The sequence below is a fragment of the Symphodus melops genome, assembly GCF_947650265.1.
Source record: "Symphodus melops genome assembly, chromosome: 2".
NCBI classification, from domain to species: domain Eukaryota; kingdom Metazoa; phylum Chordata; class Actinopteri; order Labriformes; family Labridae; genus Symphodus; species Symphodus melops.
Window position 1 is genome coordinate 2,670,170 of NC_136692.1, and position 14,259 is coordinate 2,684,428.

Here is a 14,259-nt window from a genome sequence, read left to right on the forward strand (position 1 = left end):
TCTATCTATCTATCTAAAGTAATTTCCATGATAAAATAATGAAACTTGGTCTTGGGTCCACACATTCCTGGGACCTGTGACACTCGCAGCATCATGAACAAAAATCATGTCAATACATTTGTTCGGGTGAAAATCACGTTTGATAGATACTTTATTGATCCTGAAGGAAATTTAAAGGCATCCAGTGGCAGGACACAAAACATTAGTTAAGATAAAGAATAAACAACCACTGCCCCCCCCCCCCCCCCCGTCCCTTCTGTACATCATGAACCTGAAACATGATTTAGAAGATCCCCTATGTGACGAAGAATAAACACATTACAAATTAAACCTGCGCAGTCAAGCATAGACTCGTACTGAAATAAAGAAATGTACAATGTGTTTGATTTATTGTGCTGCACACTCCACCTGAAGTCCCCACCTGTGTGCTTCACGTCGCAGTGAGAGGAAGACGAGTGTCGCCAGTCGCAGAGGGAAGACGAGTGTTTCCAGAGGGAGAGCGGTCCGCCCTGCCAAGAGGAAAGTCCCGCCGTGTGTGACGGAGACCAGCAGCGATGAGGAGAAGAGCCGCAGGCCGTCTCCTCTCCGTCCTCAGCCCGCGAAGCAGAGCAAGACCACGAGGTCTGTCCCTGCAGAGCCAATCATCTTCACTTTGTTTTCCATCTAACATTTCACAGCAGTCTTAAACTCCCAAAAGATTCACAAACCAGAATCTCGCATGAAGTTTAGTGTTGTACTTTTTTTATTTTGGGGGCTTTTCCTGCCTTCGTTCAGAGATCGGACAGTGGGCAGGAATCGCACAGCGTGAGGATCAACGCTCTGCCCATGGGCCGCCAACCAATCACTGTGTAGCACACGTTGACCTTTAAATGGTTTATTTAGCTTTATCGTAAAGCTACATTTGAGAATGGAGATAAACGGGAGAGAGGAACATTTTAACCTGATGATTACATTTAATACAACTCAGAAGACTTGGGATTGGTTTACAACAAACATGTTTGTATTTGAAAATAAATAGTAAGACAAAATAAAATATAAAAATCAATAAGCCATACCTTTAGGCATTTTATCTCGACACGTTTGTAGATACTTCAAACTTTACACGTGAAAGGACAACATTTGGTCACGTCACGATTTTACTGAAAACAAATGATCTTCATCAGAAACAAACCTGTTAAAACCACATTAGAACTCGTCCGTTGATCTTATCACCATCTTCTTCATGTTTTGTGTCTGTTGTTGTAGTTCTTTATGTTTTGTGTCTGTTGTTGTAGTTCTTCATGTTTTGTGTCTGTTGTTGTAGTTCTTTATGTTTTGTGTCTGTTGTTGTAGTTCTTCATGTTTTGTGTCTGTTGTTGTAGTTCTTGATCTTTGTGTCTGTTGTTGTAGTTCTTGATCTTTGTGTCTGTTGTTGTAGTTCTTGATCTTTGTGTCTGTTGTTGTAGTTCTTGATCTTTGTGTCTGTTGTTGTAGTTCTTGATCTTTGTGTCTGTTGTTGTAGTTCTTGATCTTTGTGCCTGCGTGCCAACAGAAACAGTCGGCTCGTGTCCGTGCCGGGAGTCACCATGAGACAGAAAAGAAAACAAGTTCGAGAGAGCAGCGAGAGTGAGGAGCTCTCTGTGTCCACTGGGACCGCTCACACACACTCCAAGTAAGTCCCAGCGTGTGTGTGTGTGTGTGCGTGTGTGTGTGTGTGTGTGTGTGTGTGTGTGTGCCGCCTTCAGACCATCAGCTGAGGCTCGGCTCCTTAATAAGAAGCAAAGAGGCGGACCTGAAGTGAAACCTCCTCCAGCTTCACTTTTTTTTGCACCTCTGCATCAGCTTCATATTTCAACACCGTCAGGTTGCATGAAAAAAAAAAAAAAGTCCTGCAGCTTGAAAACAGTTAAAAAGTCTATTGAAGAAGGAAACTGCAAAAGAAAATCTAAACATGGCGTTTAACTGAACCAGTCATTTAAATCAGTGCACATTTTTGGACATTTTGTTTGTAATGTGAAATGTTTTTACTCGTTGATTTGCACCGTTGCAAAGTGAACTTGTGTTATAGTCCAGATGTTAATCCTGTTTGTTGGGATCATAAACTGTGCTGCAGCTTTTTCCAAAAATCTCTTAAAGTCATGAATCCAATCTCGACTCACGCAGCCAGTTGCCGGCGGTTACCATTAACTTTCTTCCTCTTGATGTTTTTCTCAGTGTTCATCCTCCCTCTGCGAGCCGCTTTGTGACTCGCCGCAGACGCGCTGTCGCTGCCAAACCCAAAGTCCTCCTGGCCACATCCAGCATCCTCAACTCCTCCGATGACTTTGCCTCTGGAGCCTTCGGGTCCAGTCGGTTTCCTCTTCCTGCCAGGAGGACGACGAGAGTCCCTCCGGCGTATCTGGCGTCAAGCGCCGAGAACTCGATGAACGCTGCGGGGGCCGTCAGCTTCGTCGCCGCCCCCTTTCGAGAGATCTCCCTTAACGAGTCTGCAGATCACAGCCTGGGACCCTGCTCCAGGAAACCCATGTTCTGCTCCACGCCGTCAGCCGCCGCCGCCGCCATCAGCCGCCGCCCCTTCCCTAAACCCTCGCTGATCAGTGATCAATGCTCCTCTCCTCCGTTTGTGACAGGAAGCCTCGTAGAAGTCATGAGCGCCTTCCAGGAAGAGCTGTGTTTATCAGACAAGACGACCTCGCCTGGAAGCGCCGCACTACCCATGATGCTTCATTCAGAGGTGAAGCTGCGTTCAAGCCCGGAGGAACAGGAACCTTCTGGTGATTTATTCAAAGAGCCAAACAGAAGCAGCCGCGCTGAATCGTTACCGAGCGTGATCCTGCTCTCTGCAGACGACAGCGAGCGCTTCGTGTCGGCGTCCGGAGGACTCGATTGGCTGATCGAGGCGCTGAAGGAGAAGTGTCTGAGCGAGCGCTGCACCGTGCGGCTGGACAGACTGGACACACACACTGTGACTCTGCTTTGCAGTCGGACAGAATACTCGTCCTGTTTGGGAGAGTCCGCCTCCGTCCAGCAAACAAACGAGGATCCACCTCACGGCTCGCCGGAAACAAACGGGAAGAGCGCCGATCGTTTGTGTTCAGTCGAGAGTTTTGAGTCATCGAAACACGCGGCGTCGGCGACCGACAGTCGAAGCAACAGCGGCTCATCGTCAGAGGATTGGAAGCGGTCGGTTGAGGACTCGTCAGCATCCAACCAGCACGCAGATAGCAGCACCGAGGTCATAACAGGCACGCGCTCGCCGGCGCGCGGCGTGACTGAGGAGAAGGCCGAAGCAGCGAAGGACAAAAGCCGGATGAAGGAATGTTCAGTTCAGCTCCAAAAATGTGCTCTGTCACCAGTGATGGTTCAGCAGCTTAGCTCGTTAGCTCTAAATGCTAACGGATGTGAGAATAAACCCGAAGATCTTGCGTGTTCAGACGACATGATTGAGACGGCGATGGCGTCAGTCAGACAGTCAACAAACGGCAGCGGCCCAGGAGCCGCGGCGAGCGCTCTACTCACAGCGGCGATAAAGGAGAAATGTCTAACGGATAAAGTCTTTGTCGGCGTGGAGAGATTAACTTTATCACAGCTGAAGGAAATCCTCCAGACTGAAGCCAGGGCGCTTAAATCAGCCACAGACTCGTCGGCCAGCGACGAGCAGGCAAAGAGCGAGCGGCGGTCCGAGAGGGACGCCAAGAATCGCAGCAACAAGGAGAAAAAAGGAGGCTCGTCCACGTCTGAAGATCAGATCGCTTCAGACAAAGACGAAGTCGCCCCCCACAGGAGGAAGAAGGCGCCTAAAGAGACGAAACGGAGGAGCACGTCTGCGGACCGACCGGGGACGAGCAGGAAGGCGTGCGTCAGCGGTCTGAGCGTGAGCCGCTGGAAGAACAAAGGAAGCACGCACGCCTTCAGGACGGCACAGACGGGCGCCAACAGAGCGGCGGACTGCAGCATCAACGAGCTGATCTCCACACACGCACGCAAGCAGCCGAAGGTGAGGGGGGGGGGTCAGCGGGAACGCTGCAGCTGCAGCTCAAACATCCAGTCCGCTCACTTTGTGAGTCAGACAAAAAAAAACATCTCAGGGAGTCAAACGTCTGTGAAGGAGTCGTGTTTCGTGCTCTTTGATGTTCACCACTGTGATCATTTGATTACAGCAGGTATCTGTTCCAGTCAATACGAAGGAGTCGAAATCAAACACGCTCCAGAAACGAATAAAACAAACAAACCGAAACAAAGAGCAGCAGAGAAAATACATAAATAAATAACACAACAAAAAACCTCCAATTAACATCCATGCAGAAAGAAACACATGAAATGTTCACATGCAGCATTTTTATTCTGATTATTTGTCTCACGTCTCAGACACACACACACACACACACACACACAGTCTATGTGTTCAGTCGTACCTGATGTGTGTCGTATCGTCCGTCCTGTCTCAGGAGCCGTCGGCGACGGCGAACTTTTCCACCCCTGTGAGGACCAATCAGCTCAACCTGTCGTCTCTGCTGGCCGACCTGACACCCAACACGCAAACCTGGAGTCGACTCAAAGCTGCCCTCTCTGTTCACCGCAAGGGCATGGGTAAGGCACACGCACACGCACACACACACACACACACACACACACACACACGCAGAGTTAAAGCTTGAATCTGATTGAATGATTCTGGACTCTTCTCGTGTAACTTGCAGTGATTTTCCCGTCATTTGATGTCGTCATCATTCTTCTTATTCCGTCTCTTCCCGTCAGTGTTCCAAACGCCGAGGAGTTTACGCCTCTCCGTGTCAGGCTCTCCGAGAAGAGCAGAGCTGGCAGATGTCAGCCAGGATCTCTTTGCGAGCCCCTTTCGGACACCCAGACGCCTCCAGTCACATCTTAAGGACAGCAGCTCCCTGGTAGGAAACGCGCGCATGCAAACACGAGCGCTGAAGGCAGACGAGGGCGGACGGTGCTGCCCAACGTTCTCACGTCAAAGATGACATTCAAACACTGATCCACAGCAGCAGAAGTGGATTCTTTTTAATTGTGTGAGTGTTGAATGTGTTCTCTGGACCCTTGTGCTCGCCTCTCAGGTGGCGTGCGAGGATGCCGACCTGTCGGACGCAGAGAAGGTGTACGCCGAGTGTGGCCAGACTCGCCCTCTGCCCTGGGAGGAGTGCATCCTCCCTCAGCGGATGAAGAAGTGCGTGAAGATCGGAGAGGGGACTTTCGGCGAGGTCTTCTCCACCACCAACGCCGCGGGAGACACCGTCGCGCTCAAAGTAGGTTTTCAAGTCTTCATCTGTCTCCACCGTACAGCGGTCAGAGCTCTGTCTCTGCATTTTAAAGACTCGAGACTCGACTTCTGTCCATCTCTGCTTCGAGGTCAGGAGCGAACTCTCTCGCCGAGGAACATTGAACACGAGCACAGCGAGTGCAAAGAAACAAGAGTTGACCTTTTTGAAGTGGGAAACGTGCGTGTCGATTTCTGCAAGTCATGCAAGTCGTTCTCGTCCTGACAGATAATTCCACTAGAGGGCAGCGAGAAGGTGAACGGAGAGGACCAGAAGACGCTGGGAGAGATCCTCCACGAGATCATTATCTCCAAGTAAGCAGCGAACACATGAGGGAGTGCTGTAAGGCCTGCACGCTCTTCCTTTAGTGAAGCTCTTGATGGTGAGCGATCATCGCTGTGTGCTTTGTTTTTCCTGTGCAGGGAGCTGAGCGGCCTGAAAGAGAAGCAGCACAACCGGACTCATGGATTCATCGGACTCAACGAGTCAGTGCCAAATCACAGCGTCTGTTGGTAGGAGTGTTAATGTGACCACTATTTATTTATTTATTTATTTTTCTCACAGTCTCCACTGTGTGCAAGGCTGCTACCCTCCAGACTTCCTTAACGCCTGGGACGCCTTCGACAAGAAGAAAGGCTCTGAGAACGACAGACCAGGTCAGACACAGAGGAGCTCCATTTTAAAATATGCATTTCATGTCGCTCCACGCTTGATCGTGTACGTTTAAGTCACGAGCGCTCCACTCTTTGTGTTTAGATTTCTTTGAAAAGGATCAACTGTTTATCATTCTGGAGTTTGAGTTCGGAGGCAGCGACCTCGAGAACAGCAACGGAGCGGTAAGTCCACCACGCCGTTAAAATGGCAGCTCAGAGCGGCTTTGATACCATCTATATATGACGCCTCAAAGTGTCCATTTGTCTCCCTCAAAAAAAAAAAGAGGCAGGAACATCGGAAACTTCATCACATTTTTCTCTCTTTTGTTTTGCTTCCATTTTGCATGAAATTATTGACTGCATAAAATGTCGTGTCGTCTCTTTTTAAAGGTCCAGTCGGTTCAGATATGTAGTGACTGAAAAGAGAAGTGATTGTACCCGAGCTAAAAAGCCTCTGCATGTTTCTAATAAGCTCCAGCAGCAGAAAGCTGCTCAAACTAGGATCAATGTTGGAGATGCTTTTGAAACATGGAGAGAGGTTAGAACGCAGAAAGCTTTACAGACCCATGCAGAGCTGGCTAAACACTGAAGCTACAGTGTCCACCACATGCAGAGCTGGCTAAACACTGAAGCTACAGTGTCCACCACATGCAGAGCTGGCTAAACACTGAAGCTACAGAGTCCACCACATGCAGAGCTGGCTAAACACCAAAGCTACAGTGTCCACCACACGCAGAGCTGGCTAAACACCAAAGCTACAGTGTCCACCACATGCAGAGCTGGCTAAACACTGAAGCTACAGTGTCCACCACATGCAGAGCTGGCTAAACACTGAAGCTACAGTGTGCACCACATGATGACCTGTGTGAGAGGAGGGGGCGGAGCCAGTTCTCTGTGATGATTAGAGTTTAGACTACAGTACTCGTGTTCACCACTAGGGGTCAGAGTGACATACTGCTCCTTTAACATTTTCATATATTTTTTTAAACTTTCGGTACAGACGCACTCGTCTCCCGTCGCTGCTTGAGCTCATCACATGAACTCAGCAGCAGTGACTCAAACATTCATGAAGAGGTTGCGTGCAGACGAGCAGAAGTCTCCTGAGTTGAGTCGTGCAGACTTAGTCCCAGTTTGATCCGATAATATGAACATGACAGACGCAGTAATAGGAAGAAGCAGGACGTGTTAGGAGGAGAAGTTGTGGTTTTTGTTCTCTCTCAGTGAGGCGTGAGAGGACGATTGCATCCTTTAATCAAAGACTTTGTTTTTATCGTCCAGTTGGCGTCTTTGGGGATGGCAAAGAGCATCCTGCATCAGGTTACTGCCGCCTTGGCTGTCGCTGAGCAGGAGCTGCGCTTCGAACACAGGTACACACACACACACACACACACACACACACGTCATCAAGTCAGACACGGTGTAATAAAGTGTATACAATGTCAGAGAAGCCTTTAATAATGTCTCATTTCTCAGCGTCCAACAAAACGATTCATCTTAATCAACAAACTCAGCGAGAACTTTTTTTTGTTCTTCTCACTCGCTACAAATATCTGTCTAATGTATATTTAAGGTTTATTTTTGAGCTTTTTTTTATGTCCGTGTTGTAGAGATAGGAACGTGGAAAGGTTAGGAGATCAGGGACAATATGCAGGAAAGCAGATTTGAACCCGAGCCGTCCGCTTTGAGGAGCACATCCTCTGCACGGGGGGCACCGAGCAAAGACCTAAGCCCTCATTTTAAACAGATTTTATTTGTGTGTGTGTGTGTGTGTGTGTGTGTGTGTGTGTGTGTGTGTGTGTGTGTGTGTGTGTGTGTGTGTGTGTGTGTGTGTGTGTGTGTGTGTGTGTGTGTGTGTGTGTGTGTGTGTGTGTGTGTGTGTGTGTGTGTGTGTGTGTGTGTGTGTGTGTGTGTGTGTGTGTGTGACCGTGTGTGTGACCGTGTGTGTGACCGTGTGTGTGACCGTGTGTGTGACCGTGTGTGTGACCTCAGGGACCTCCACTGGGGAAACGTCCTCGTCAAAACGACCAAGCAGAAGACGGGGAGCTTCCTGCTGAACGGGTCGGTCCACAATCTGGAGACCAGAGGGGTGCTGGTCCGCATCATCGACTACTCTCTCTCAAGACTGGAGATCGGTACGATAAAAAAAAAAAAAAAAAAAAAAACTTCAGTGAGCACCGTCTTTAACCCTTTAAAGTGCGCGGTGATTAGTAACGGCCTGCGTGATACGTTTGGCTCCCTGCAGACGACCTGACTGTGTCCTGTGATATCTCCAATGACGAGGAGCTCTTCATGGGACGCGGCGATTACCAGTTTGACATCTACCGGCTGATGAGACAGGAGAATGGGTCAGTGTGTTTCTGAAAGATGCATCCTATAATTCACCTGTTAACCACATGATGTTTTCATGACGGGTCACATGTTGAAGGAATGAGAAGATAGAAACCTCTCTGCTGTTTTCACCCACAGCTGGTTAGCTTAGCTTAGCATTAAGAGTGGCAACACGTCGATCTGAGAACGCAGCCTGTGGGTGGATCCCAAACGAAAAGGCGTTTTATGAAGGAAGATTCATTGTTTTTTTTGTTTTTTTGTTGTTGATCTCAGGAACGACTGGAGTACGTACCATCCTCGCACCAACGTCCTGTGGCTCCACTACCTGTGCTCCAAGCTCCTCTCCATGAAGTACCGCGGCACAAGAGGGAGGGGCGCCAAGGACACGAGACAGGAGCTCAATCGTTTCTATGACAACGTCCTTCAGTACAGCTCTGCCACCGAGGCGCTGCAGACCTGCCCCATGTTCCAGTAACATCCCCCACCCCGCCCTTTCATCCTCGTTTGACCTCGGTCACGTGAAGACGCTTATCCGATCGTCTTTGGGATGAAGGTCGCTTCATGTACAGTGCATGCAGAACGCTTGTTATTAAAACACCGTCTGAAAGTTTGGTCCCGTTTTTTAAATTTGTATAAAGAGAAAATAATAAATGTGTGATTGAATTTTTAAACCATCTGAAAGTTGGATTGGATTTTTTTTTTTTTTTTTTAAGGATGAGTGAGGTGATCTGTGGTTGATCCGTTGCCCATTTTAGATTGCTTTAAAAAATAAAAATAAAAAAAATAAATCTTGGCCGTCATCACGTCTGTATACAGTCATACTGATTCCACGACGGCGTGAGGTCGCTGTGTCCTGTGTCTGTGACATCAGATTTGTGTGTCAGCGTTTTTGGAGGCAAAATGTGCATCATTTCCTGACGTTTCATGAAACTAATTTATATACTCTTATATACTTTTTATATATTCTACTTATAGTGGAAATGGATTTAAGACGTTATCAAGACACCACACAAAAATGTCAGGGGACTCAAGGTCAAAAAAGGACACGAGGAGACCTGATGATTCAAGGCGGGGCGGCAGCAGCTCAGTCTGTAGGGACAAAGTGTTGCCGAGGAGCCCTTCAGCTCCGCTCTCTGAGCTGTAGGTCCAGAACGAGCCGACTCGTACAATCAGACGCCTCCTGGTTGATCCGCTGTCATGCTGCAGATTTATCGATCGCGCTCTCATCAACATAGAACAGTCATGTGACTTCATTCACATCATCCATTGGTTCATGATCAGGCCCCATCTGCACCTTTAAAAAAGTAACAACAGCAGCTGTGTTCGCCTTCATCAATATATTGATCTGCAAAATACATCAGCTGGTGGGGTTTTGTTTTGGGGCGTTTAAAAGTCAGACTTGAACCCAGGAGAGGACGACAGCGTCTGCTCATGGACCGTGCATCATCCACTAGGCCACTGGCGCCCTGCAGCAGGTGTTTTTTTTTTTTTTAAACAATGAACTGTACCTCTATTTTTTTTCAATAAAGTTTACCACACAAAGATCCTTTTTTTTTTTTTTTTTACACCTGTATAAAAAGAAGAGTCTCTTACAAAAACAAAATATTTTTATTCAATTTGTTCGTTAAGAGTATCATACATTTTTGCATTGAAACAAGCTTCATTTTGGTACGGTGGGAGTCCTGTCTGTCTGTCTGTGTGTGTGTGTGTGTGTGTGTGTGTGTGTGTGTCTGTGTGTGTGTGTGTGTGTGTGTGTGTGTGTGTCCACGTTTGTTTTTTTTTGACGAGGATCTTGGTTGAATACGTCGAATGCTTCCATACTCAAAAAACACGCTTTGCTCGTCGTAATAAAAAAAAAAAGAAAAGAAAAAAAATCGTACATTTGCCCGGACTGAACGACGTTGGGATGAGATCGGAGGAGCAGAGGTTGAGTTTTGGATTTTTTTTTTTTAAAAGGAAGACTGCATTTAAAAAAAAAAAAAAAAAAAAGATACAGAGACATTTCAAACTATACAAACAAGATCCGGCAGACCTTTGTTCTGAGACGAGGTCAGGCATGTGTTCGAGAAGCACTTTTTGGTTGAGCTTTGAGGCAATGTTTGAGATGGCCTTGCTGGTGATGAGCCTGTGTGTGTGTGTGTGTGTGTGTGTGTGTGTGTGTTGGAAGCAAATCGATGTGTATAAGAAGCGATGAACTGTATATGAAGAAATGTACTTGCAGTGTGTGTGTGTGTGTGTGTGTGTGTGTGTGTGTGTGTGTGTGTGTGTTTATGGGTGTTTTTTTTGTGCTTAAAAGGAGAAGTATTTTGTGAACCACTCCTGTTTCAGACCCTCGGTCCCTCTCTGCTCCAGGTACGGGCCCCTAGAAACACAACAAGAGGAAACACACTCATTGACTTTTACAGTAAGAACAATCATATTTGATTTCTTAAAGTTTTAAAGATTGATTAAAATAAAAATAAAAAACTAAGAAAAAGCTGCATGTTAATCTTTCATGCGTCGACGATTCTTCAATTTATTCAGCAGAAGCTTTTATCCAAAGCGACGCTCGTCATCGAGTCAGTACGACACGAGTGAGAAATCGGTGTCAGAGTTTTGAGTCGTGCCGCTGCATTTTGAATCCTCCGTCCTAACAGTCCTGGCTCCTTCAGGATAAAAATCAAAGTAAGAACAAGTTCAATCCCAGAAGCGGACGAACTCTTTCCAATTTAGATTGAAGTGAGAGAAAACAGGGTTTGCACAAAAAAACCTCCAAAATGTTTAGAAGTGCTTTATGCTCATATGAGGAGTTTTTTAACCTGCTTATGAGGCGGATAAATTAAAACTAAAACTTCCACATGAATAAAAAATAAACCAGACACGCAGCAAGAAGAAGACTGAGTATTGTTCTCTTTAATGCCTCAAGTTTTTACTTTTCAGTTGACTGGTATCCTCTCCTAAAGATGCAAACAGTTATTTTATACGAGATGATGTTTGCAGCATTTTCTAAAATTTGTGATGTCACTTCTTTTTTTTATTATTATTTTTATTATTGTAAGTGACCCAGAGCTTTCTGACTAAAACACCAATTAGACAGTTAGCTCTATATAAATATGGACGCCGCATCGCCTTCTCCTGTTGTACAAAAGTGAAGCCAAAACACCCTTAAAACCGACTTATGTCCCGACATGTGAAGAAGGATAGCTGATAGCGGAGGCTGAGCTGCGATTTTTAAAGCGTACTTACCTGACTGAATGGGCCTGGCAGGATGGCGACACGTAGCGGATGCCCGTCTGCGCCGAGGGGCAGACGGGGAGCGGGGCGGTGGGCGCCGGGGTGGGAGGGATGCAGGAGGTCCGGGATCTGGTGGAGCGAGGGAGGGTCGGGGAGGACTGTTGGCTGAGGGAGAGGATGGTGTGCTTGTGTGGAAGAGAGGAGCTGGAGTAGTGGGGCGAGGTCTGAGGGTGCGAGGAGGACTGGTGAGGGAGGGTGGAGGAGGAGTGCTGATGGACGGAGGAGGAGGACGACGATGACGAGGACTGCGGGATGAAGATGCTCCTCTCGTAAGCAGCGGCGCTCGAGGTGCTGGTCACCAGAGGAGGAGGCTCAGCATGCTTCTTCTGTTTGATTTAAAAAAAAAAAAATTATATCAGTGAAAGAATCTTCTGTTAGCCATTAAACCTGCATTTTCTTGAACTGCCAGTAGGGGGTGCTCTACTCTCGTTTGCGTCGGCGTTTTCACACATGCACAAAACTACCAAAATTCTCCTGAATATTTGGGGTGTAGCTGCATGCTGGATTTTTCTCCTCAGATTTTACCTGGAATTTTTTCCAACCAGCCCTCGAGGAAAAGTTCGTAAAAAGAGCGTAAAAAGTATAAGATGCTAACTAAGCAACAGTCCGCTATATGACGCTATAATGAGAATATTTAGCTAAAGTCTCCTGATACTATCCTGCAGCTTTTTCACATCAGCTCACGTGAACTTTATGCGGAAAATGTTATCAGGAGTTTTTCGGGACTTCTTCGCAAATGGCCACCGCTGCCGTGGAAGCGTGTCGCTAACTGCACACGTGGCTTGAGATATGAAAAATAAATAAAAAATCTGCCAAGATTTTATAACGTGCAAAGATATTTTTGCAGTCTGAATTCTGGGGATTTATTTTCATGCAGTGAAATATCATTATTATGTCATTACTGTGACAGACTGAATGCATTTAGAAGCAGAGAGACGGACGCTGAGACTTTGGCGACTTGTCGAGGGAGCAGTTGGCGCCGGCCCAGCGAGCAGCTTCTGGCCGGGAGGCGTCCGGCTCTGATGAAAATGTTTGTGCCTGAGCGGAACAGACGAAAAAACTCACCCTCATGGTCGGCGTGGCGCTCCCAGGGCGGGACTTGCTGTCACGAAGCCTGAGGGTGCTGTTGTCCCCGGCAACAGGAGGGTGGAGCTGCAGCTGATGCCTCTCTTCCTGGAGGGAAGGAGGACGAGGAAGGACTTTGATTGGCCTCGTTCACAGTTGGTGGTGTTGCTTTTGTGTAAGCGTCGTGTCTGGAGGGTGAACCGCCTCATGCTGCACAGATGGCTGACGCACACGCTGGCAGAGGACACGTCTAAAAAAGGAGATTTTCCTCCTACGCTTGTTTGACTTCAGATGACCAGTGAAGGCACCGATCCAACTGGAGCAGGCTCAGTCGGTGAGGAACATTTTATATCTTTTGAAAAGTCTTTTTCATAAAGTCAGTCATACTTGGTTCTCTTGATCGCCATTTTGCACCTCAACCGCTTGTTTCCTACTTTGAAAACTTTATGATCTTATCCAACTGTTTGGGAGCTTCTTTTTTCTTACCATATTACAAAGTTTTTTAATGTTTCAGCAAAAATAGATGTTGAGAAAGACAGACCACTTTTGGGAGAAAAGGGGGGCGGGGCCTCACAAACAATTTCCTTAAACTAGAGGGAATCAAACGGGAGCGTTGCAGCTGCAGGGTATGCATGCTAACCACTAGCTCATCAGGACGCCGCGGCTTTTTCTAGAAAGAAGTCCCAGGGGGCTCCGATTACGGACAAACCGATGCATTCCTGAACATTTCTAGAATATTTTCAGACAGGCTGTCTCTGAAACCTTCCTTCTCAGGAGGAGGTACGTGAGTATATAACGTGTAGCTCATCGTATTTGTTGTGTCGTCACAGAAGTGTTAAAGCACATAAATCTGTTCCTCGAGGATGGATCAGGAAGTAAGTAGACTTTGATTTAAAGGTTCTGTTTTTTTTCTTTTTCCAAACACGAGAAAGGTGGGAGGTAACATGCAGGATTTGTCTTCCTTAATCTGCACTGCAGTACCCTTTTTAAACACTAGGTGTCAGAGTTACATACGGCTCCTTTAAGACAAATCACAAAAAGAGAAAAAGGTGACACTGAATGCTGACGTGTCTTAAACAGCTCATCTGGAGGAACACCAGGAAACTCAAATAGATCTCTGCGTCTGTGTCTGGGACAAACTTTTTCAAAGTCTATATTTGTCCCACACTGAACAAATACATTAAAAATAGCGCTTCTTTCTGTCTGTCCAACTTTCTGACTGCTCTTACTGTCCACGACAATGAGCGCCGAACCGATTTGTTCCAACTGAATATGCTTTCAGTGAAGACAAAAGGAGCAAAAAGTGCATCTTACTGTGGGCTATTTTCAGCTGCAGACTGAAACACGGTTGGTGATCTTTTGAGTTTTTTTCTGCAGCAGGACATGTGGAACCTTTTTGAGTTATTTATGGGCCATTTTTAGCCTTTATTAGACAGGACAGCTGAAAAGAGAGACGGGACATGTTGGGACGAGGGAGTGAGCGATGACTGCTTGGCTGTCTGGCGCCGCTGTATAAGAAGAACCCTGAAACGAGCTAAATTCAAACAAGCTTTTTTTTTTTTTTTGGCTCGCTGTGAATCACCCTGAAGATTAACTGCTGTGTTCTGATTGGCTCGGCTTGACTTCCTGCACTACTTTCACTAGATGACAAGCAGCAATAAAGTCTGGTCAAGATGAAA

General features: G+C 46.9%; 2 protein-coding genes across 3 annotated transcripts in view; one reads left to right on the top strand and one right to left on the bottom strand.

The window, feature by feature from the left end:
* The first annotated feature begins 480 nt into the window (after positions 1-480).
* haspin (histone H3 associated protein kinase) lies at positions 481-8,916 on the top strand. The gene is made up of 14 exons (XM_079338667.1): positions 481-621; positions 1,532-1,651; positions 2,194-3,976; positions 4,428-4,569; positions 4,738-4,883; positions 5,061-5,249; positions 5,490-5,575; positions 5,684-5,746; positions 5,826-5,917; positions 6,018-6,097; positions 7,193-7,281; positions 7,904-8,046; positions 8,157-8,259; positions 8,516-8,916. Exons 2-14 carry the CDS (start codon positions 1,566-1,568, stop codon positions 8,715-8,717), a joined length of 3,204 nt encoding a protein of 1,067 aa, XP_079194793.1. The 5' UTR covers positions 481-621; positions 1,532-1,565; the 3' UTR covers positions 8,718-8,916.
* Positions 8,917-9,831: 915 nt separating this feature from the next.
* The window catches only part of fam184b (family with sequence similarity 184 member B), a 23,679-nt gene continuing 19,251 nt past the window's right edge, over positions 9,832-14,259 (bottom strand). For both annotated transcript variants that reach the window (XM_079336979.1, XM_079336980.1), the window contains exons 16-18: positions 12,581-12,688; positions 11,468-11,841; positions 9,832-10,604 (exon numbers count right to left, since the gene is read on the bottom strand). In XM_079336979.1, coding sequence (XP_079193105.1) covers positions 10,532-10,604; positions 11,468-11,841; positions 12,581-12,688 — 555 coding nt within the window. In that variant the 3' untranslated portion in view covers positions 9,832-10,531. The remainder of the gene's footprint in view (positions 10,605-11,467; positions 11,842-12,580; positions 12,689-14,259) is intronic.